This window comes from Myotis myotis, unplaced genomic scaffold, assembly GCF_014108235.1.
Source record: "Myotis myotis isolate mMyoMyo1 unplaced genomic scaffold, mMyoMyo1.p scaffold_m19_p_2, whole genome shotgun sequence".
NCBI lineage: Eukaryota > Metazoa > Chordata > Mammalia > Chiroptera > Vespertilionidae > Myotis > Myotis myotis.
Window position 1 is genome coordinate 166,379,457 of NW_023416324.1, and position 25,234 is coordinate 166,404,690.

Genomic DNA, 25,234 nt, shown 5'->3' on the forward strand with positions numbered 1-25,234 from the left:
GATAGAATATTTCTCCACCCCACATCCCCTGAACCCAATTCTACTGTTGGGAACTCTAGAATATTTTTATTTTCCCTTCTCCTATTCCCATCTCCACTATCCAAGAGACATTTGGACAATGTTTACTCTCTCCCTTTCCAGTCCCTCTATCCAACTTTTAGGTGTTGCTGAGTTAATTTATTACTTATTAAAATATCCCCTACATATTGATGCCTCTGTTTCAAAAATATTTAGCACTATATTCACGTTCTCATAATCTATCCTTAATCATTAGACTTATGGAGAAACAAGGGTTGATTACCCTCCCTCTTTACTTCTTCCCTCCTATTAAATTTCTGTTCTGTTTCTCTCCTTGCTTGGTTATAATATTTTTCTCAAGAATTGTCCTTGGACAAGATAGAAGGATGATATGCTATCTGATTTCTTACATAGCCTGGAATATCTCTTTGCTCTGACAGTTGAATGAGTATAGAATTTTTGGGTTACAATCCTTTTTTTCTTAATAATCTGTGCCTTTCCTTTGCCCTTTGCTTTTTAGTGTTGCATATTACAAGTTCAATGCAAGTTCACTGTGGGTGGCTTGTTCCTTTCTGCATATGATACTTTTCCTTTAACTTTGAAGTTTAGAAATGTTATCAGAATATGCTTATAAGTTTCTTTTTTCATTAATTTGGTCTGGAACATAGTGAGCACTTTAAATCTGTCTTCTTCCTCACAGGAAATTTTTTTCTATTGTTCAAAAAATTTCTTCTATTATTCATTTAATTATTGCCTTTATTCTTTCCCTTTCCTATTTCCCTTTTAGAGTTTCTATTATTCATATGACAGGCCCCCTGCATATATCCTCTCAGTTTATTATATTTTTTCTTTTGGCTGATATGTTTTTATAATTATGCTTTGTGCTTTAAGATATATTTTTTTTTTGTACCCAGTTTATTTAAACCACAAGCTCAGGTCTCAAAAATGACTATTATCTTCTCCAAATCACCTGCTGAATTAAGTTCTTAAATCATATTTTGTGAGTGGTTTTAAACTTTTTAAAATTTATATTTTTTAGTGCAGTTTTAATCTGTCTCCTGCAGCTACTCTACTTTACCAATCATGTATTCTGGCTGTTTTCTCCTTATCTTTTCTTATCTAGCTACTGGGGTTTCATAAATAGGTTGTTATGTAGCTTTGTCAAATGACTGAGATTCAGGCCTCGGTTGCATATTCTAAACAGTAGAATTCCAGTGGCTGGTAGATGCAAAAGGGGCTTGCATTGCAAAGCAGAACATCTGCTGATGTCTTGCCGAGGCAGGTAGAGGAAATCTCTTAGCTCTCAACCTGAGGGTACAGCATCTCCTTCCCACCACTTAGCCTTTTGAGGATCCTCATAAAGTTTTGGTAGAAACCTGTGTTAAGGATAGTGATCCAGATCTTATCTTATTTATTGTTCAGTAGCTCTAATGACAATATCTCTACCTACCCTTTCAAGAAGCCTTACAACCAGAAGTGTTCTTTACCTTCGCTCCTTTATAGTTGTCATGTATGACAATGAAAACTCCACCAGGCAATGTTAAATTTTTTACTTTCAACAGTCAAGAATTAAAGAACATAAATGAAGAAAAATAGACTTATATTTACTCCAAATTTTATTATTTCTGTTGCTATGTTTTTATTATTCATATTGTAAGTATCATTTTCTTTTAGTTTAGAGACTTCCTTTTAGCCAAGTTGGTGTGGCTCAGTGGTTGAGTGTCCACTCATGAACCTAGAAGTCACGGTTTGATTCCCAGCCAGGACACATGCCCAGGTTGTGGGCTCGATACCCAGTGGGGGGCATGCAGGAGACAGCTGATCAATGATTCTCTCTCATCATTGATGTTTATATCTCTCCTTCTCCATTCCTCTCTCTGAAATCAATAGAAACATTTAAAAATTAAAAGAATTTCTCTTACCATTTCGTTTTGAGCATGTTCTTTGGCAAAAATTATCTTAGTTTCTCTTTATTTAATGTCTTTATTTTTACTTTATTCCTAAAGGATATTTTCATTAGCTAAAGGAGTCTGAGCTTATAGTTTTTTTCTTTCTGTACTTTAAAGATGTCATTCTACTGTCATCCTGCCTCCATAGTTTTTAATCAGAAATCTGTGATAATTTTCATTAGAATCATATTTTTATATATATATACTGTATTGGTTTTCTTTTCCTAGCTGCTTCTAAGACATTTTCTTTATCTTTTGTTTTCAGCAGTTTGATTATGTGTCCGGATGTGGTTCTCACTGAGTTGTTCACTGAGCTTCTTGAATCTGTGAATTTAAATTTGTAAACACATTAGGGAGTTTTCTGCTATTATTTTTTCAAAAATAATTTTCCTATTCCAGTTTCTTTCTCCTCTTTTTGGAGGACTTTAATGACAAAAATGTGAGTCTTCTTAATATTTTTTCAATCTCTTTTATTTTATTTTAAGATTTTTCTCTCTGTTCTTTAAATTGTATAATTTATATGGTTCTATATTCAAATTCATTGACTCTTTTCCTCATTGCCATTCTATTGTTGAGTGAATACAGTGAATGTTTAAATTTTCAGTTATTATATTGTTTAGTTCTAAAATAGCTACTTGGTTCTTTTTTATAGAATATACTAGAGGCCTGGTGCATAGATTCGTGCACCGGTGGGGTCCCTCAGCCTGACCTGCACCCTCTCGCAATCCAGGACCCCTCGGGGATGTCAGATAGCCAGTTTTGGTCCGATCCCCGCAGGCCCGATCTAGACAGCAGGGAGCCCGACCCTATGTGTTGAGCATCGGTCCCCTGGTGGTCAGTGTGTGTCACAGCGATCGGTCATTTGGTCATTCGGTTGCTTAGGCTTTTATATATAGAGATACTTCTTTCTGTTGAGGACTTCTATCTTGTCATTTATTTTAAGAGGATTAATGTGGAGGAGGCTTACAATAGCTCCTTTAAAACCAGTGTAATAGTTACAACAACTGGGTTATTTTGGGACAGGCAATTATTGATTACCTTTTCTTGAGAATTGGCCAGACTTTCAGGGTTTTTTTGTATATTGAGTGTCCTAAATATTCCAAATATGATTTTTTGATACTTTGGATACTGTTAAAATTCTCTGAAAAATGATTTTGGGTTTGGCAAGAAAAACTCAGAAATAGTGGAGGTGATTAATATTGCCTTTGTCATTCTTCTTTGGGTTTGTTCTGCATGTGCACAGCTCTGAGTTGGGCTGGGGACTTACATAGTTCACATACTGAAATTTGTCTCCTTATCTAGGACTTTCTTTTCCAGGATTTCCCTCATAACTCTCCAGCCCCAGGCGCCCCTTTTCCTAGTTCTTCTGGCCAGAGAGGCTAGTTTCTCAGAGATTTTGCTACCTGCACAGCTCTAGGGTTAAATATGTGAAAGGAAGAGGAAAAAAAGCTGAGAATCTTAGCACCTGGTAGATTGTTTCTCCAAATTTGACTCTCTTTCACATTCTACCTGCTTATGTTTACTTTCAAGGGCCTTGGGTAGTTGCTCTTTGTATTTTTTCTCAGAGTTTTCCATTGTTGTCAGTGAGAGAGATAGTGGGATTACTCTCCATCTTTGCTGGGAGGAGGACCACCAGATAGTATATAAAACCAGTAGATTCTTACTAAATGTTTACCAAGCTGTTAAAAAATGACAGAAGTAAATTAGAATTTTGCCCTTTTGTTTTTTTCCCCACTCTATTACAAAAATATATGAAGTAACCAGATGAAAAGCAGCAAGAACCAGAAAAGCAACCATGAAATCAAGGAAGGTCAGGGCTGAGGGAGACTTTAGAGCAGTGGTTCTGAACCTTCTGGCCCTTTACATACAGTTCCTCATGTTGTGACCCAACCATAAAATTATTTTCGTTGCTACTTCATAACTGTAATGTTGCTACTGTGATGAATCGTAATGTAAATATCTGATATGCAGGATGGTCTTAGGCGACCCTGTGAAAGGGTCGTTTGACCGCCAAAGGGGTCGCGACCCACAGGCTGAGAACCGCTGCCTTAGAGGTTATGTCTCTTCACACCTATAATCAAGACTTGACTCCTTATCCTAGTTTTCCAGGCCCTCTAAGAATTTGTCCTATCTCTTCAACCTCATGTTAGGATGGTCTTCCTTTCTTCTAGGTGACAATCTTCAGACTGCAATAACAGTGGCCAGAAATTCTGGAATGGTTTCCGAAGGCCAGAAAGTCATTCTCATTGAAGCGAGTGAAAGTACTGGGTCCTCATCAGCATCCATATCTTGGAAATTAGTAGAAGAGAAGAAACCCATTGCATATGGGAATCAGGTATTCTTAAAAACAGACTTTCAGCCACATTATCTAACTTGCTTCACAGTGTGGGTAACTGAGCAGCTTTGACTGGCAGAGGTGTACAGGTGACCTAGGGTCAACATACTTCTCCAAATCTCTCACACATGCAGTGTGAAGTGCTCAATTATATCAGTTCCCCATATCTTTCCAACTGAGCTTTAAGGTACAGTGCATTCATGGGTGCTGGAAATAATCCATTCTTTTAAACTTAAAAAGTTTTTGTCTCTGTTTGAGAAAGAATATAGTAAGGATGCTCTGACTCCAACTTCCCATTTTTGCCATGCTTGCCAGCCACCCTGTTGAATTCAAAGGGGATTTAATCCCTAGGAGAGATACCACTGTGTGAAATGGAAAATCAGACTGTATCTTCAGGGTAGGGAAGAAAGTGTTATTCATTTATCTCCAATCTTGTCAGTATCCTATTTCTATTGTGTCCTTGTGGAACAATATTAATTCTTTAAGAAAAAAAAATTGTAAGTTCTCACTTCAGGGAGAGATTTGTTAAGCTATAGTGCTTTTGTATTTTACACTTGAAATGTGTGAAATGTGCTCTTCTCTGGGACCCACCGAGATCAAATCAGGATGAGATCAGGACATGAGTAAGTGTTATTCTCCTATTTACTATAGAGCCTGTGATGTGCAAAGATTGATCTAGCAAAGAGAAAGTGCTTCTCTGAGGAATCAGGCCTGGAGTTTGACTTTTACAGAGAGACCCTGGACTGCCATAGTTGTCTTCTCTCAGAGATGCTGTGGTTCCTATCCACTCTACCAAGTCTAAAATAACTGTGTCTTGCTTTGCAGGACAATTACATTAACATCAGGGAAGAAGTCTCTGAAAATAGCAGAGAAGAAAGTTACCATTTTGCCCTAAGTGGAAAATCCTTTCAGGTTATAAGTCAACATTTCAGCAGCCTATTGCCAAAGGTCAGTTCTCAGAGGGTACTAATTTCCTGGTAAAGATGCTGACAATGTCATTTACAGAACATAATCCTCAGTAATTTCACACCTCTAAATAGGTAAGATATCCCTATTGAACGTCTCATGAAAGAGGCAGATAGTTTTACAGAGGTTGCTGTTGTCTCTTATCCTATTAGATTTAAAATAAGTAAACTTGCCTGGCCAGTGTGGCTCAGTTGATTGAGCATTGTCCAACGCACCAAGAAGACTCCAGTTCAATTCTGTCAGGGCACAGGCCTGGACACAATCCCCAGTAGGGGGCGTGCAGGAGGCAGCCGAATTATGTTTCTGTCTTATCATCGATGTGTGCCATGAGATGAAAAAGGTTGAAAATCAATAATTTATAGGATTAAACTAGTGACTTCTCAAGTCATCAGGATTGCTTTTGGGTAGCTGTCATTATATTTTCATGGTTAGGAGTCTCACAGTAGAGTGGAAATTCTGCAATTATACAAGAAGACAGGCTTGAATAGAGGAATTTCGGGAGATTTTTCATAGAGGACCTCTACACAGAAAAGAGTCAAACTTAACAACTTTTCTGATGAAGAATAAACCCGTAGTGGGGGCAGATGATTATTTGTATTCAATTACTCACCATCTTAAGCACTGCTTAAGAAAAAAAGAATAAAGACTTTGAGGCTTAGTAAACACTAAACTGAGTTTACTGCCAGGGAGGTCAGGGGGCAGGCAGACCTAACACAGATAAATTTAGGTTCTATAGAATGGAGCTCAGGTGGAGGGGCTCGTAGAGGTTCTTATACTACCAAACCATCAATGTCCCATAGTCCAATTAGGCTTGGGATATCAGCCGAAGTTTACAACCGATCCAGCCCAGATGATACAGTAAGTCAAAAACCACAGATAGTTACTCTACTATTTCATCACTAGGCTATTTTTCTGCTAATTCTGAACAAATTTCTGAGAGGCAGTTGCTTCATTTTCTTTTCCTGAGTTCCTTACAATTTTTCATGTTCTGTTGGCTTAAGGTTCCATAAGATCAGGATTTTTTAGGACCACATTCTCTATGGCAGCTGTCTCTATGGCAGCTGAGCTAAATAGATATCATGTTCACCAAGTATTTTTATGAAGTAGTCATCTTTATTGATTTTGGTCTTCCTGGTAACCTATCTGATGACCTATGTCCCAATGCCTATTGTAAAATCCAAAGGAAGACTTCTTGAGAAACAGTTCTTTTTTTCTTTACCCTGTCAGTGTTATGAGTGTTGTTAATTATTTCATGTATGACCAGCTGACATAAAAACTATTTCTCTTTTGGGTTCCTTGCAGATATTGATGAATGGGACCATCTTTGCAAGAATGTCTCCTGGGCAGAAATCCAGTCTGGTGGAAGAATTTCAGAAACTGGAGTAGGTTCTTTTCCTATTCAGGTGTGAAGTGTGAGGGGCATGGCAGTCAGGGAAAGAGGAAGAGGCACAGGAAGTCACTCTGTTCAGCGAGGACAGTGGTTCTTAACCTGGCTGCACACGTTAGTCACCTTGGGAGCTTTGGAAAATTAGCAATTCTAATTCATTTGCTCACATGGTGCTTGGACATCAGTATTTTTTTTCAAAACTCCTCACATAAGCCAATTTTGCATCCAGACTTGAGAAGCACTGACTAGACCAGTGATGGTGAACCTTTTGAGCTTGGCATTTTGAAAAACCCTAACTTAACTCTGGTGCCATGTCACATATAGAAATTTTTTGATATTTGCAACCATAGTAAAACAAAGAATTATATTTTTGATATCTATTTTATATATTTAAATGCCATTTAACAAAGAAAAATCAACCAAAAAAATGAGTTCGCATGACATAGGTTCGCCATCACTGGACTAGACCGTAAGCGTCATGAAAAGGTAAGGTGAGAAACAAGCCTGGAAAGGTAATGTGTACTCAGCTCCCAAAGGGACAGGGAAATTTAGACTTCATTTTTACCAATTATTATCACAGTTATGATATAGGAAGACTTACATGATGAGAGATTCACATAACCTTCACAATATTAAAACCATCTATGCCAAAACATCCTCTTCACCCTAAATCAGAAAAATGATTTATCTTCTAACACAGAAGGTCTCCATTGATCGAATGGGCAGTTCAAATAAAGTGCCCATCATTTGGGACTCCTTTTCTTTCTTTCTTTCTCTTTCTTTCTTTCTTTCTTTCTTTCTTTCTTTCTTTCTTTCTTTCTTTCTTTCTCTCTCTCTCTCTCTCTCTTTCTTTCTTTCTTTCTTTCTTTCTTTCTTTCTTTCTTCTTTCTTTCCTTCCTTCCTTTCTTTCTTCTTTCTTTCTTTCTTTCTTTCTTTCTTTCTTTCTTTCTTTCTTTCTTTCTTCCTTCCTTCCTTCTTTCCTTCTTTCTTTCTTTCTTTCTTTCTTTCTTTCTTTCTTTCTTTCTTTCTTTCTTTCTTTCTTTCTTTCTTTCTTCCTTCCTTCCTTCCTTCCTTCCTTCCTTCCTTCCTTCCTTCCTTCCTTCCTTCCTTCTCTCTCTCTCTCTCTCTCTCTCTCTCTCTCTCTCTCTCTCTCTCTCTTTCTTTCTTTCTCTCCTTATGTTTTGGTAAATGAACTCATAAAGTCCTGAAGGTTTCCTCTACTTCTGGTGCTGGACCACATAGATATGACTCCTACCTCTACTCACTGCAGCTCCATCCTGCTACTCACTTGATTAAGTCACTAGGCAAACACCTCCATTCAGAACACTCTGTCTTCTCAACATGGTTGAAAACCAAGACAGTAAACTAGTTGCCTTTATAGAGCAACGTGTGAAAAGAAGCACAGTAAGTTCTTTAAATGCATTCAGAGTGCTCATTCCTTAAAAAGCAGACTATGGATTAAGGTTCCATAAGATCAGGATTTTTTGCAAACAATTGTTGGCACAATTGTTGGCAGGATTTTTTGCCAGCAATTTAACAGAGTAGTATTCACTCAGCCTCAAAAAGCAACCCTAAAGAAGGGATGTGTTTTCTTCAACTTCTGGGCCTGGAACTTCATTTTTTGTTGTGTGACTGCTAACATGGCAGGCTTTTCCCTTGTGTACTATTAACAGCACCAACAAGTAAGTTTTATTTATGATTTCAGAATTTATAAGGCAATTTCCCATATTGCACCTCACTGAATACTCTTAATACTGTGCAGGGGAGAAAATGTTAGTCTAAACAGTAAATCAGGTCAACGATCTAGATCTTGTAGCTTCAAACCCTGTGCCCTCTCCACCATGCCATGCTGTCTTACATATAATTATGAGCATCCTGTTTTGCAGTTGACAAAGCTGCTTCCTAAACAGTAAAGTGCATCATTCCTGAATGTGCTTGGAGTCAGGAATGACGTCCTGGATTTCTTATCCATTGTAGGAACTGCTGAGTCAAATCTTACTTTTTAGTCAAACCAGACTATCAGGGAAACTCCATTAAAATAATAAGTTTAAACACTAAGCAATGAAGCTCATGTTATCTTTTTAATTAGAGAAATTATCATTAAGATCGCTTTGATATATTCCACAATTGACATGGTTCGCCTTTAGTTACTTTGTAGGTATGTGCGGCGATGGAGCCAATGACTGTGGGGTAAGTAGTGGCCAGTGTGTGGGACCACAGTCTCACATGGATTGTACTTGCCCAGAGCCCTGCAGAGATAGTATCTTCCGGGATATACACTCTCTCCACTCCTCTTGTTGAAGAAACTGATGCTGAGTGTTTGGGAGAGTTTGGGCCAAAGCTACATAATAACTCAGTGGCCATTATAGACTAAGTGGGGTAGAATTTGGTTCTGAGGTCCCCACTTTTACTGGGAGGCCCAGTGCCATCTCTTTCTTATGTGGCAGGCAGATCGAAGTCTGGGGTCATCTCCTGGCCAGTGTTTGGGCCCACAAGCCACCTTGTGGACAGCTTAACTGGCCCCTTTCTTATGAGGCCTCAGGAGAGATGTATGGGAGTGTGCACGCACCGTAAGCGAACTCTTTGCTTTCAGGCTTTGAAAATGGCTCACGTGGGCATCTCTTTATCAGAGCACGAGGCATCTGTGGCCTCACCTTTCACTTCCAAAACTCCAAACATTGCGTGTGTACCTCAACTTATCAAGTAAGTAAGCACTATACACCAACATTGTTTTCATCTCTTCTGCCTTCTAGGCACAGATCCCACTGTTCTTTTTATTTTATTTTATCATGTATTTATTTGAATTGTTTTTTTTCCCCAATTACAGTTGACTTTCAATGTTATTTTGTATTAGTTTCAGGTGTGCAGCGTAGTGGTTAGACAATCACTTTATGAAGTGTTTCCTCTGATGTTTTCGGTGCCCAACTGGCATCATATTATCAACTCTATTCCCTTTGCTTTACATCCCATGACTATTTTGTAACTACCAATCTATACTTCTCAGTCCCTTTACCTTTTTCATTCAGTCCCTACCCCACCCCCCCTTCCTCTGGCAACTATCAGTCTATTCTTTGTAACTGTGAGTCTGTTTCTGTTTTGTTTGTTCATTTATATTGTTCTTTAGATCCCACATACCAGTGAAATTATATGGTATCTGCCTTTCTCTGACTGACTTATCAGATTCCATTGTTCTGCAAGTCAAGGACCAGAGAAACTTTGCATCTTTGGGTGGGGAGGTGCTTTGCAGGAGAATTCGGTCAAACATTCTACTTCCCAGTGGACTTCCCCGGAGCTAAAATAATCCTGGGAGAACAGTGGCATTTCTAATAAAAATCACTGAGTAGTTTACTTTTAGAAAGTTGGAATCTGGCACTTGTTACTGCTTTGACAGTGTTGATTATATTATTATGATGATGATTATTATTTAAATGTATCTTCTTAGATGCTTGATAATGAGGAATTGAGAGAATTTTTCTCTCCCCATTTTCTTTCCTTTCTCTTGCCTCTTTATGCTACCTTAGGATAACCTTCCCATCTCTAGTTTCCAAAATATTTATTTTTGCTGCTTCTACTAAAATTTCCCTTGGTGCTTTATTTCCACCACCCCCTCGAATATATACTTCTGGTACATTCTTTTTTTTTAAAAATATATTTTATTGATTTTTTACAGAGAGGAAGAGAGAGAGATAGAGAGTTAGAAACATTGATGAGAGAGAAACATCGATCAGCTGCCTCCTGCACATCCCCCACTGGGGAAGTGCCCACAACCCAGGTACATGCCCTTGACCAGAATCGAACCCGGGACCTTTCAGTCCGCAAGCCGATGCTCTATCCACTGAGCCAAACCGGTTTCAGCAACATTCTTTAAATGACAGAGGTAGTTAGCACTGTGGCTGCTTTGGGTTATTATAACTAGTATCTATAATAATAAAAGCATAATATGCTAATTAGACCGGATGACCTTCCAGACGAATCTGGGGCTGCCAGGGCCAAGGCAAGCCATCATGGCTGCGAGGGCCAAGCCCCTTGCACAAATTTTGTGCAACGGGCCTCTAGTGTGTTTATAAAGTGTTTTAATGCCTGTTTTCTTATACTTCAAAAAGCCTGGAGATGTAGGAATGGTCACTATTTCTTCTACAAATAAAGAAATTGAGGCTATGGGACGGGGCTGGGATGAGGCAGGCAAAGGGGTGGGGAAACATAAGGACATGTGTAATAGTGCAACAATAAAAAAAATTTGAAAAGTAAAAATTTTTTAAAAAAAGAAAGAAAGAAATTGAGGCTCAGAGAATGACCCAAGCTGACACAGCCATATAGGATTGGAGATGCTATTAGAATTAATTTTGTTTAAATGTGTTTTATCTACAAATGCCATACTCCTTTCCCCACATTAAAATGATGATTTGGCTAGCTCCTTCCAATTTTTATTTCTTTATTTATTCATCTGTTCAACAAACATTTATAATGTAGACACTTAGTGCCAGGAACAGTTGGAGGCAGAAGCAAGTAAATCAAACGTCCCTCCATCGCATGACGTTTTCCTCCAATGAAGAAGTCAGGCAATAAACACACGCACAGATAAATCAGGGCCAATGTGAAAGGTAGGAAGATGACCAGGGGGGCAGAATTTGCTGTGCCAGGTGAGGTGGTGTGGGAAAGCCTTTCTAAGGAGGTGAGGGATGGGAGAAACTGCCTTCTAGGCAGAGCGAATGGCAGCAGCAAAGCCCTGGCACAGGAAAAAGCTGGGGGTGAGGATAAGGCTTTGGACCCCAGGAAACCATTACACCCAGAAGTAAATTTACACTATTTTTTTTTCCCAAATGAAAGAAATAAAAGTGGCATTTTACGAGTAATTTATTTTATGCTTTAATATATATATATAATATATATATATATTATATATATATAATATATATATATATATAATATATATATATATATATATATACCCTTTACCCACAGAAAAACAATAGTAACAAGAATGAACAGACTCATTGTTTCTAGTCTATTTAAATGTGATACATAACTAATTTGAATGTGTATATTATTTTAGTCCAGTTTTAGAAGAAGTTGGGACTCACAAATGAAATTTGAATGAAATATTTGGGCAAACTCCTGAAGCACCTGCATGAAACTAGCCCCCAAACCTGCAATGTTACTTATAGTCCTTGGTTCACAGATGAAGAAACTGTGACCGAGAGAAGGGAAATGACCTTCCAAATCACATTAGTGAGTAGGTATGAGATCTGGGACCAGCCCAAGTCCCCAGACTCTGAGCTAAAATAATGTCTGCAGAAAGGATAAGAGTAGCTCTAAATCTGGCTCCCTGGTTGGATCGAGGCCCGTGGACCTTGCAGTGGAATTGGCCTTTCCTGAAAATGTATCATTTAGCTCGCTGACAGCCGCTCCCACTGGCTCGAGGCTGTCCCGTCTCCCGTCAGGCACACAATGGAGTTAGTCAGACTTTTGATCTTTTCTCCTGAGCTCAGCTGAACAACACAGAATAACTGACCTCATTTTGTTTCATCACTTTCATTACTTTCTCGTTTCTTTTCTCACACAGGGAAGGACGTGCCGCCTTCGTTACCTCATTTTGCATGTTTAAGTACATGGCTCTGTACAGCATGATTCAGTATGTTGGTGTTCTGCTGCTCTACTGGGTATGACTTGGGACCTAGCCTCTTGGTTAGTGAGAACTGGGACAAGGGGCGGTGCACTCTCAACACGCAATGCCTCTTAAAGTGCAAATAGGAGATTGGAGCGCTAACAGCCCCTCTAAAAATGATTGTTCATGTTTGGAAAATAAATCAGAAATAGATACACGCACACAGGAAAAGTTGTTGGTGTGAGTTCTCTGAGAGAGAATAATCTAGTGGTAGTTGAGGATCAGAAAGGAACACATCACTTTCTCTCTCGCTGTTGCTTTCACCTGCTTAGACCAGGTCTCTATCTTTCCAGTCCAATGTGGCTGTCCTCTTGCATACCACTCATTAAAGAGACGATTCTCTGATTGGGGGCTGGACTGTTTCAAAACTGGCTCTCCCTTGAAAAATAAGGCCTGCTTATTAATGTTTGCCAATTTTAGTGGTGTAAATGCTCCCACCATGGCTGGAGTCAAGTGATCCAGCTGAACATGGAGTTGGGGAGACACATACAATAGCATACTTTATGTAGTACTTGCACCATATAGATACAAGAGTTACAAATAATCTCAAGAACATAGATAACAGTAAAGTATAGGAAAATGATTGGGAAGTGCCAAGTTTTGAGTTTCTCTGTTTTCATTATAATTTATTTAATAATAAATTTGTATTATTTAAGATTTTATATAGGCTGTGTTTAACAACCGGGTCACAAAATTTCTAAAAATCTAGCAATAAACTCTTATGAGCTAGTACAAGCCAGCATATTACTGACTCTCTGCACATAGGGATTTAAAAATTGACATATTGTACCACAAAAAAACACACATAGGTCTTGGGAGGGCTTTTACTATTTAACCAAACATAAAAGGAGAATATCCATGACTACTGCTTGTAGACTCAACATGTGGGGGCTTCTTATATTAGCTATCACAGAGAAAGGGAACTCTGTTTGTGCTGGAGATATCTAGATTTATCTCTATATCTTGCCCTCTCGCTCCTGGTTTGAAAGTTTTAGCTCTGTTACCTTTGGATTACCTATGTCTTTTCCCACTCACTAATGAATGAACTGGAGAAGTTATTTGTAGAGATTTGATTCTATTTTTAAATCACAATAACTTTTGCTCAAAACTAGAGTTAAACATAGGTCATCATTATGGCCTTTCCACCAAGGGGTACGTTACTTGAAATATGTAAGACATAAAGAACATCAAGGTGCTTTATCAGGGACTTTCTATCAACATCCAAGAAAGCAAATAGTTGGTTCCATTGTCATTTTCCATCAGTAAAATTTAGGTAAGATCACCACACATTTGTCACTTGTTACTATTGGGAATGCACTCTTTTAGTGTCAGATGACACCCCAACTTTTCTGCTAACAAGTAGAGAAGAGAGCAGAGATGAATCTGGGAGAGTGAGATATTCCCCTCAGCAAGGGGAGATAGTGATGCACAAAGGACCCAGCCCAGAATGCACATGATCGGGGCCTCCTGGTTGTACAGGATTTCACAGCCTTGCCTGGGCACTCCCACCAACATAAACAGGCCTCTGACCACACCATCTTCTAGGTAACTTACTTGACAATCCTAAATTGCCATGAGAAAGTGAATGAAATTGATGTCAAACTTCATCCAGAAGGTCACAACTCTTTTGAGCTGTTTTCCTTTTTATTTTCAGGAGACCAACAGCCTGTCAAATTACCAGTTTCTGTTCCAGGATCTGGCCATTACAACTCTTATTGGTGCAACAAGTAAGAAGTTTTTAAATCTTTCTTCCCAGAGGTGCTCCCCAGAAGGCCCCCCAGGAGGGGAGGGCAGCAGCTGCAGCAGCTGTGATGTTTGACTTATTCCCAAAGGTGTATACAGAGAGGGAAAGAGGAAGGAATCCTCATTTTTGAGTGCTGAAAAAAGTGCTAGCAAGGGAAAAGCTGGCTAGTCATTTTGCTATTTTTCAAAAAAGATGGAGCGTCCATAAAGGTCACGAAATATTAAAAAACAAACAAAAACAACACCTTGAAAATCAGAAATGCTGGCTTTGGTGTGCTTTTACTATTAGGTATAGTTATAAGTGAAATGTGCTTAACATATATCTTGTATGTTTTTCATGTCCAAATCCTAGCTTCACGAGATCTAGAACAGAGAAAGGTCCTCTTGCCATTAAGCCACTCCCACTCCCACCTTCTAACTAATAAATGAATGTCTTTACAATTTCCCTGCTGTGGGATTTTCTTCCTACCCAAGCACTAACAATCATCTTTTCCAAATTCTCTGCTTTCCTCTCTATTACATATAAATGCCAACAGCCCCACTTGTACTTAAAATCCTACCTCCCCTTTCCTTCTTAAGAACTTTGTTCATGTAATATTCCCTTCCTCCATCATGGTCATCTTTTCTCTGGGCTACTGGATCATTCCCATCAGCATATAGATATATTTCCATACCTTCTTTCTTTAAAAGTTCTTCCTTGCCCAGCAGGCATGGTTCAGTTGTTGAGCATTGCCCCAAGAACCAGGAGGTTATGGTTCAATTCCTGGACAGGGCACATGCCCAGGTTTTGGGCTCAATCCCCAGTAGGGAGTGTGCAGGAGGCAGCCGATCAATGATTCTCTATCATCATTGATGTTTCTATCTCTCTCCCCTTCTCCCTTCCTCTCTCTGAAATCAATAAAAAATATTTAAAAAATAAATAAAAGCTCTTCATTGACGAAAATCCACCACTATCTGCTGTCCCCCTTATTGTCCAACTTCCCAGTTAGTTGTGTATGCCCACATTCTCCACTTGCCATCTCTAATTCTATCATTTCAATCAGCCAGATTCTAACACTTAAGGACATGGATTTGGATGCTTGGTCTGTGCTGATGTTTGGGAGGGGATAGAGTGGTAGGTTGGCAAATGTTTAACAAATGGCTTCCCCCCTCCCCCAAATATGATTTTACATATATGCACATAAATTTATCATAAACATTACTGAAAAAAAAATGTGTGGTGAACAATTTTCAAGTAATAATCAAATATACAATGTCTTTCTTGTAAATTCCAGTCTGTCAATTAATTCTCACAAAATGCTTTCACTGAGTTTTACCAAATTCTTATATCCATAGTCAACCTATGCTATTGATGACTGAATTAGTTTTCACATAAAACTTTCTTGACATTTTTCTTTCCCTGAATGACAAAACAACAAAAACTTATGTTGAAATTTTAACCATCCATCAGTGATGTAAACAACTTATTTCTGAATTAGATAGTGGTTTTTGAATGCTGGAAGAATATTTCCTCGGTAAAAAAAAGAAAAAATTTGTTCATGATGTAATGACTACAGACATGACACACTTTTCAGTGTAATCTCCATTATTAACTTCAAGAACATAGATAATTCTAAAATATAAAATAATTTAAAAGTTATCAGTTTTGAGTGTTCATTATCTTTGTTTTTCATATATTTATTTAATTGTAAGTTTACATCCTTTATTTTTTATAATGGCTGCGTTTAATAATTGGCTTGCAAATTTAGCAGAAATTGGCCTTTGTGTGCCAGCTCCAGCCACCACTGGCTGGGAGGATGCATGCTACTGATGCATGAAAAGGTACAAGTCTCCCATTGCCTCTTTACATGCCTCAGGGTCTTGCTTCCACATTATTTCTTCTTATATCTTCTCATCACAATCTTAACAACCATCATGCCAACTTATTTTAAAAACTTGTTCAAAGACTGTTTTTGGAGAACGTGTTCAGGGGGAGGGAACTACCATCATTGCTTCAGCAGCCACCTTATTGATGCTGCTCTTGTCAAGTCCACCAGTGACTTCCGTTGACGGCAACGGCCACTTCTCTTTCCTGATTGTACTTGAATCTCTCAACAGCACACTCCTTCAGCAGAAGTTTTCTTCTCTTGGATCTGTGATACCACACACTCCTGGATTATGTATCACTTTGGTGAAGACAGTTTTCCCATTTCTTTTGCTGACCTCTGCTTCATTACCTGTCTTCTAACTTTTGAAATGTTACAAGTCTTCATCCCAATGTTCTTGGGTTCTTTTGTCTTTTCAATCTACACTGTCTGCCTAAGTGAATTCAACCAATCCTATGACTATACATGCTGATATATCCCAAATTTACATCCCTTGCCTTGATGTCTGTCCTGAGCTCTGGAAATGTAGCTACTCAGCACCTAATGTTGGATATTTAACAGAATGTAGGCCTAGCATGCCCAAATAGAACTCTTTATTCTATCAGATCTTACAGCTAACAAAACCATTAAATATTTACTATTTAGTCTGTACTACTTCCTGAAATAGGTGTAAAAAAAGCAGCAAAATGGAGTAAATATTGTCAAGAGAGCAATGCAAAATGGAACGGGGAGGCCTCTAGGAAGCGGAGCTAACTCACCTCCCTCCCTGTGAAAGTGAACTTTTGAACTGAGCTAAACTACAAATGGCTACATCCTGAATTGGCTCTGCATCACTGAACTCTCTATTAAGAAATAACAATCTCACCTAGAAACAATTAATCATGTATAGCATGGCGCAAGTCTGCCTGCCAGCACCTATCACAACTCTCTCAAAACAGCTTGTATAACTCCTTTGGAAACGCCACATTTTTCTCTCTTTCCCTTGGCACACAATCAGGTTTCTACCCAAATCTGTGTGCCATAAATTTCGTTTCCTAAGGCCTCAAATAAAGCTTTTGTTTGCCTTGATGTTCTTGGTCAACATTAATTGATATTGGCACTTGAAATATGTCAGTGAAAAAAACACACACAAATAAAATTTCTTAAAATAGCATCATTAATCTACCTAGTTATTCAAAGACCTGGAATTATCCTTAATTTCTCTCTTTCTTTTTTTTTTTTAGCCTTCACATACAATACATATGAAATTCCTATTGGCTCTACCTCCAAAAAATATTCCGTATCCCTTCTCTCCATCTTTATTGTAGCCACTGTCACAAATCATTGTCACTTTTCCTATAGATCACTGCCATAACCATACAACTGTCTTGCTCCCACTCTTATTGCCATCCCCTCACTTCCATTTACCTTTCAAACAGCGATAAGAGTGCTAGTTTCTTTTTTTAATTTAAATATTGTTGTCATATTCTTGCTTACAATGCTCAAGTGGCTTCTCATTTCCACTAAGGCCCAAGTCTTCCATAATTTATTTTTGCCCACTTCTCCGACTTTATGTCTAACCACATTGCTACTTGTGTACTGTTCCAGGCACCCCAGTCTTTCTGTCTCTTGAGCATTGCCAAGTTGTGGTCATCTCCACACCTTTGATTTTGCTATTTCCTTTGCCCAAACTATGTTCTCTTTAGATCCTCATGTGACTTTGACTTTCCTTTTTTACTCAGATTTTAGCTCAAATGTCACCACGTCATAAAGGTCACTTTAAACAATGACCAAGCCAGTTATTCTGTAGCACACAATTCTGCTTTATTTTTTCACAGTACTTGTCACAATCTGAAAGTATGATATTTATCTGTTTTATATGTTTTTCCTGCTTCCCCTCACCCAGAGTGTGCACTTCATGAGAGTAGCACCTTGTCTGTCTTGATCACTGCTGTCTTCCCAGGGCCTCTAATAGAGCCTGACTTAGCAGAGGAGTTCATTAAATACTTGCTAAATCTATTGAAAGAACACTCTTGGACAGTCCTTATCATTAACAGAGTTCTCTTCACATCAGGCCAAATATATCTCTGTGTAAGTTTCCCCATCACAGTTCTGCCATTTGGGGAGTCACAGCATAGTCTGAATTCCTCCCCAGGACAGTCTTTCAAATATTTGAAAACAATTCTCATTTCTTCTATGATAACAAGCATCTCCAGGGTTTTTCTATTTTATATATATCCTATGCTAGAGGCCCTGTGCATGAAATTTGTGCACTCAGGTGTGTGTGTGGGGGTGTCCCTCAGCCTGGCCTGTGCCCTCTTGCAGTCCAGGAGCCCTTGGGAGATGCCCAACTGATGGCTTAGGCCCGCTCCCTGGCCTCAGACATTGTTAGTGCTGCCATGGAGGCAGGAGAGGCTCCCACCACCCCTGCTATGCTCACCAGCTGTGAGCCCAGCTTCTGGCTGAGAGGCACTCCCCCTGGTGGTCAGTGCACATCATAGCAACCAGTCATTCCACCATTCTGTTGATTTGTATATTAGCCTTTTATTATATAGGACAATAAAAGCCTAATATGCTTAGTGTCTGGTCGTCCAGTCATCTGTTCAACCAGTCAAAGCATAATTTGCTAATGATATGCTCAACCACTCACTATGATGTGCACTGACCACCAGGGGGCAGTTGACCAATTGCTATGATGTGCACTGACCACTAGGAGGCAGATGCTCCAACCGGAAGTTTAGTTTGCTGGGGTCTGGCTGATTGGGACTGAGCAAGATGGGCCGGACACACCCTGGAACCTTCCTGCAGCCCCTCCCTCCAGCTGGCCCCACCCCTGATGGGGTCACGCCCATGCACAAATTCAAGAGGAAGGGAGAAAGAGAGAGAGATAGAAACATCAATGATGAGAGAGAATCATTGATCATTGATTGGCTGCCTCCTGCATGCCCCCCACACTGGGATCCAGCCCGCAATTTGGTCATGTGCCCTGACCGGGAATCAAACTCCTGACCTTCTGGTTCATAGGTCAGTGCTCAACAACTGATCCATGCCAGCCAGGCTCAGGTAGTGTTTTGACAGAGATTTCCTTGAACTCTGTCAGTTTAAAAAATATGAACAGAGAAATACCACCCCCTCCCGCCCCCCCCCCCCCCAATCTTTGCAGATTGGTTCTGTGCTGGGCACTTCAACACTTAGCCAAGCTTGAGTCTAGAGATCATCCTGAGCTGAAAGCATAGGAATTTTCTGGTCATTTCTGAGCATGTATCTTGGTCATGTACATGGCTTTCCATATTCCCCCAGTATGCACAGGTGATGGTGAATACCACAATCTCCCAAAGAAACTTTAGCTTTTCTTTCCAGGCTTTAGGAATTTTTTCATTTGTCATCTTTTGCCTCAGTGACTGCAGGTAGTTTGTTAATCTTGCAATGCTATGGAGCAGTGCATGCTGCTTTCCCACCCCAAATAAGTTTTGCATTAGGTGAAACAGAGATGAGCACCTTGCACCAGGGCTTCAGGAGTCCCCAGCCAATTTAGAACAGACATGCAGAATAATTTGTGGATAAAGCCTGCTCTTCCCTCTCTGTAATAAGGAACCAGGGTCTCCCACCTGATGTGTGTGCTACTATCTTCACCTTTGTAACTGAACTGGGGGGAGGGAGGCAATGGCAGGTAAAAATGCACAGGGCTTTCCTAATATTTTCAAGTTGTCTTTTTCTTGATTCAGCATTTGTTTGGATGCTGTAAACCTTTGTCTATTTTTCAAAGTTCTGACAAAGTTGGTTCTTACAGTTTCTGCTTGTTTTTCAATGTTTCTAATGGAGGGATGGGATCTTGGAGCTGCTTGCTCTGCTATTTTGCTGATGTCCTCATAGTTTAATTTCTTAAGTATTTGAAAGCATTACATCTTAGTGACTGCATGCTGTTCCATTATATAGATGTGCCACAATTGATGCTGTGATTAGCATCTTTCTATATTTCTGATATTTTTTTAGAATAGGATAAAATTCCAAAAGTGGAATAACTATATGAAAAGTTACGAAATTTTTTCAATCTCTTCATATTCATTAACAAAGTGCCCTTCAGAAGGTTTTTATCAATTTATATTCCCACACGCAGTATAAGAAAAGTGTGCATTTAATGCTCCCTCACCTGTAATGTAATAGTCTTTGCCGGTTTAATAGACACAGAAAGGGCATCTTGTGCTTGTTTTATGTCTGCTGCCTTACCAATTTCTCATATGACTTCAGTTTGAGTCTACTATTGTATTATTCATTCAGTTTGTGACGTACTTTGATTTGTCAATTTCCTCAGATATGCGGGCCCAAGAAGTTACACTGTTTTTCTAAAGAAGAATGTAACATTTCCCTGCTCTCATATATATAACACTTGAATTTATTTTACAGTGAATTTGAATGGTGCCTACCCCAAGCTAGTGCCTTTCAGACCTGTGGGAAGGCTGATCTCCCCGCCTTTGCTGCTCTCTGTGATTTTCAACATACTTCTCAGCCTGGCCATGCAGACTGTGGGCTTCATTCTGGTTCAGAGGCAGCCTTGGTACAACATGGGGATGCACAGGTAGGGTCACAGACTTGATGCCAGCTTCCCGCTCTCTAATTTCTATCACACATCACATGGCCCATACGGCAGGAGGCAACTGAGTCTTCATTCTGCCAAAGGATTTGGCTTCCTTTAGTCCCTTGGGTACTTTTCCAGAGACCTTCGTTTCTCTGTGATACAGTTTGATAGTAACATTCATTGGCACTCATCTTTGCCTGTCTTAGATGATCCTCTATGACCATCTTTTCTATCAAGGCTGATTATGCATTGTAGTTTGCTTGGACATCCCCAGTTTAAGCCTGATAGCCAATGACATTATTAATATCTTTTCTTTCCTCATTCAAATCTGTACCTGCTGAATGATAAATTATGTGGTCACTCTTATAAATGTTTAGAGATATTAAGACACCAGGGGAAAGATTCATGATGTACTCATCTCTCTCTCCCACATAGCATTAATATACATGATTGGTGCTCAATTTTTTAAATAAATAACTTGGATCTATCTATCTAATCTATCATTTATATATCTATCTATCCAAAACATGGCTCTATCTGTGCTGGTTTCTTCCTCTTTATTTTTCAGTATATTCTTTCCCAAAGTTCTGGCAATTATAGAAACACTGAGGCCATGGAGTCTTGCATGTATTCTCCATAAGTGTCTGTCATCTTACTTCATTGGCTTCTTTGGTTTCCTTTTCAGTGCCTGCACAGTGCAAAATAAAAGCATTTCAAATTTAACCATGCCACCAACTGCTCCAGGAAAAGTTGAAAGTAACGATGGCTTCCCAAGTTTTGAGAACACAACTATATGGTTCTTGGGAACAATCAACTGCATTATTGTGGCTCTTATCTTCTCTAAAGGAAAACCATTCAGGCAGCAGACCTATAAAAACTGTGAGTAGAATTGTACAGGGTCAGAGGTGAGAGGTCATTGGAGAGGAAGACACACATGCCTGGGGTCATTCAGGGAGCCGCTGAAGAGTTGGCACTCATTCAGGGTCTCCTGACTTCCAATCCAGGTTGCTGTAAAACACATTGTACAACCTCATTTTGTGGTCTTTTGTTCCCTCCCTCAAAGCTGTATGAAATGCTGAGGCTTCTTTCACCAGAAGTCTGTCTCTAGGTGTCTTTTCATGGGATCACTCCAAACTGGAAAGACTCATTTATTGCGCTGCTTGTCAGAATTCATCCTGGAGGAGGTAGGGAGGAGGAACACAGCACTCAGTTGCAACATGTCTCCTGCCATGAAGACAATGGGCAGGTTGGCATCATGTGGTTGGCCGCCTGGGAGTGGGTTCAGCTTGGAGGAACCTGATTTCAGAGTTGTGGAGGCTCTTGGCCAAAGCATCTCCTACCTCCTTACATTCTGAGCTGGGAACAGAGTGTGTGTTAGAAATATGGGACCCGCTTTCAGGATATTTATTTGGACACCATCACTACCCCCCTCTAATCGGAAAAATTTAGAAGCATAAGTTGAAAAATCAATATCCTCATAAAAGTTTGTTCAGAGAAAATTATGTTGCCCTTCTTCTTGGAATGACAAAGCAATAGAATGCTGACCTCTACATGATTGCAATTAAAACATGTTTATTTACAGCCATCCTTTTCCCCCAGAAAAAGATTTGAGGTGGATGATTTGCATTAAAGACACTCAGATACTTGAATGCCTTCAAGGCATTTATTCTGTAATAATAAAGATAACTTCTTGTAATAATCTAAGTGTACATCGTCAATGTTATCCTCTATCTATTGCCACTTGCCTCAAGGACATGCATAGACATTTTAGAGGTGAGACCCATTGCATAGAAATGAGTACTTTCCATTGATTATGCTGTGTTTGGATGTGGAAATCAAGTAAATTTAATCAGCATTAATCTAGAATATGTCTTTCAATAGATGTGACACTCTATATTCTGATTTCTCTAAATGATGGCTTGTGTTTTTATTTCCTCAGATATATTTGTCCTTGTGCTGATTGTACAGCTGGCTGTGTGTCTATTCATCCTATTTGCTGATATTCCAGATTTATATAGGCGTTTGGATGTAAGTCTTATCTCTGGGATATGGTGATGTTTACAGTTATTTAACACCCTGAATTCAAAAAGCAGGTCATGACTGCAATTGACATGGATTCTTGGACACCAATTGTTCTTTTAGGACAGTTTTTAAAAATGCTGAATTTATTCATAATTTTTATTTAAGCTGGTCTAGTATTGATTTCAAGTATTTCAAAAGCATTAAACACTTTTCTTTTATATTTTATTGATTTTTTACAGAGAGAAAGGGAGAGGGATAGAGAGTTAGAAACATCGATGAGAGAGGAACATTGATCAGCTGCCTCCTGCACACTCCCCACTAGGGATGTGCCCGCAACCAAGGTACATGCCCTTGACCAGAATCGAACCTGGGACCCTTGAGTCCGCAGGCCGGTGCTCTATCCGCTGAGCCAAACCGGTAAGGGCAAACACTTTTCTTTTAAAGGATTCCCTTTAAGATTGGAAAATCTATTTATACATTTTTTTCAAATGTGAGAGAATTTCCCCCTAAATGATTCTGTTTTGAAGCTGTTTAAAACAGAATTGCCTATAACACTTTTTCAGTTAATTCTTAAATTTGTATTTACATCTTTCTTGTTTACCTCTTTAGAAATGTATTTTTCTGATGTTCATAATTAATGTCAACAAAACTTACTTTTAAAAAAAGCCATGCATGCTCTTAGATTTTTGTTACAACTTTGAAATGTTATAAGAGAAATTTTATAAGTACAAGCAAGAGAAAGTAATATATTTTGATTCTCCTAACCTATCCTACATTTCAAATAGAAGTTAAGCATTACTAAGTGCCTTTTAGACCACTAAATAGAAAGCAGAGAGAAGATCAGAGAAACTGAGTTTTTTTTCACTTAGTGCTTTGCAGACCTGCTCCCTTCCTCTCTGACTCAAAGACAAGTTTCACAAGGGCCAAGATCCTATCTCATTTGTTCTCGTATAGACAGTGCCTTGCCTAACCAATGGGTACAAAATGGCAACAAATGACGGGCGGATGGTTGCATGTCAGTTTCCTAAATGTAGACAGCACTTGGAGCACACAGTGTACTCCAAACCAATAGGACCTTCGGAAACCCAGTGTGACATAAACTAGTGATACATTTAGTTTTTGTTTTCATAATTGCACTAGAGGCCTGATGCACGAAATTCATGAAATAGTAGGCCTTCCTTCCCTTGGCTGCTGGCACCGGCTTCCCTCTGGCACCCAGTACCCAGGTTTGCTTCCCTCTGGCTGCCTGCAAGCACCCGGGACCCCGGCTTCCCTCTGGCCCTGGCTTCATCTGGAAGGACGTCTGGAATGATGTCCAGAACGACGTTTGTTCTAATTAGAATATTACTCTTTTATTATTATAGAGTACTGTGGTTAACACTGTAATTGCCACTGTTGTTAAGGGTCTTCATAAATTACATTAAGTACTTATGAAGATAGTCTTTGTCCTTTAGTTTTCCAAGTGGGTTAAAACTCTGTAGCCCTGCAGAAGTGAGGATTAAGACATGTTGGGCTTAGTCACACTCTTTAATAGTGAGCACTCTAACTGGGAGGCTCAGTCCCCTGGCATAACGAAATAAGGAACATATTTGGTTGGAAGGGAACATGTGTGAAGTCACTGCCAGCATGATGGCAAAGGATTCTGCAAAAAAATTATTGCTTACTCTAAAAATAGTCACTTTTCTTATTAGTGCATAAAATTGTGAGTACATTTTAGAAATGTGAATATGCAGACAGCAAAATTATAATATTGTTACTTTATCCTTTCATCTTTGAAAATGCATCTATTACAAATGTGCACTGTCTGATTTATGAAATTTATTTTCTTTAAAATGACATCATGAGGTTTTGCAACCTAGTTATTGCTCATTTAAAAAAATGCATGAATTTTTTTAAAACAGAGGATATATTCACATAGTTTAAAATTCAAAAGTTAAAGTTATGTAGGGGAAAAAAATCTTCCTTCTTTCTTTGTTCCCCAGCTACCAGTTCTCCTTTCTGGAGGCAACTGATGACACCAGCTTATTTTACATAATTTCAGACATATTTTGGGATATTTACACAAATACATGAATTTGTATGTGTCTTATATGTATATTTTGCCATATTGTTACACAAATAGTAGCAAACAATTACATTTGTCCAGGTCTTCTGAAATAGAGATGTCAAGATGAGATGAGGTGTGTAAGAAAGTTACTGGAGGGATTGCCTATGGAAGAAAAAATTCAGGAAGCTAGAGGAGGTGCAGAGGGTACTACACTACGTCGTCTGACCTCTGTGAAGCAGAGAGGGAAGGAAGGTGGGGTAGGTGAGTAGTTTCAGACTATAGCACAGTTATAAGAAAGTTGAGCCAAAGTTGCTCATCAGAGGTGTCTAATATCTCACGAATGAATGTGATTGGAAGCCTGCTGCCCTCAGTTTTATTAGCCACGAGCAGCCCGTGGAAGTGTGGCCTTAGGGTGAACGAATTCTGCATCTAGCAGCTGGGGCACCTGTTATTTATCCTCTCGGCAGCAGATCGGAGTGTAGCCTGGTCCTGGCTGCCACAATCACAGCAATAGTCCTGCACTTTGTTCTTTTATGTAAGTCTATTTTGCTAATTGATCCATATCAGTACATAAAACTTCCTCATTGTTTTTTATGCTAATGTAGTATTTCACTATATATATGTGTTTGTATATATATATATATATATATATATATATATATATATATGCCACAATGTATGT

At 39.1% G+C, this 25,234-nt stretch overlaps 1 protein-coding gene across 3 annotated transcripts in view; it reads left to right on the forward strand.

Moving 5' to 3' along the window:
* ATP13A4 (ATPase 13A4) overlaps positions 1-25,234 on the forward strand; it is a 254,996-nt gene that overhangs the window by 92,809 nt on the left and 136,953 nt on the right. For all 3 annotated transcript variants that reach the window (XM_036348289.1, XM_036348287.1, XM_036348288.1), the window contains exons 19-28: positions 4,139-4,302; positions 5,128-5,250; positions 6,571-6,650; positions 8,803-8,845; positions 9,249-9,358; positions 12,219-12,315; positions 13,975-14,047; positions 20,312-20,483; positions 21,169-21,362; positions 22,423-22,511. In XM_036348289.1, the coding sequence (XP_036204182.1) occupies positions 4,139-4,302; positions 5,128-5,250; positions 6,571-6,650; positions 8,803-8,845; positions 9,249-9,358; positions 12,219-12,315; positions 13,975-14,047; positions 20,312-20,483; positions 21,169-21,362; positions 22,423-22,511 (1,145 nt within the window). The remainder of the gene's footprint in view (positions 1-4,138; positions 4,303-5,127; positions 5,251-6,570; positions 6,651-8,802; positions 8,846-9,248; positions 9,359-12,218; positions 12,316-13,974; positions 14,048-20,311; positions 20,484-21,168; positions 21,363-22,422; positions 22,512-25,234) is intronic.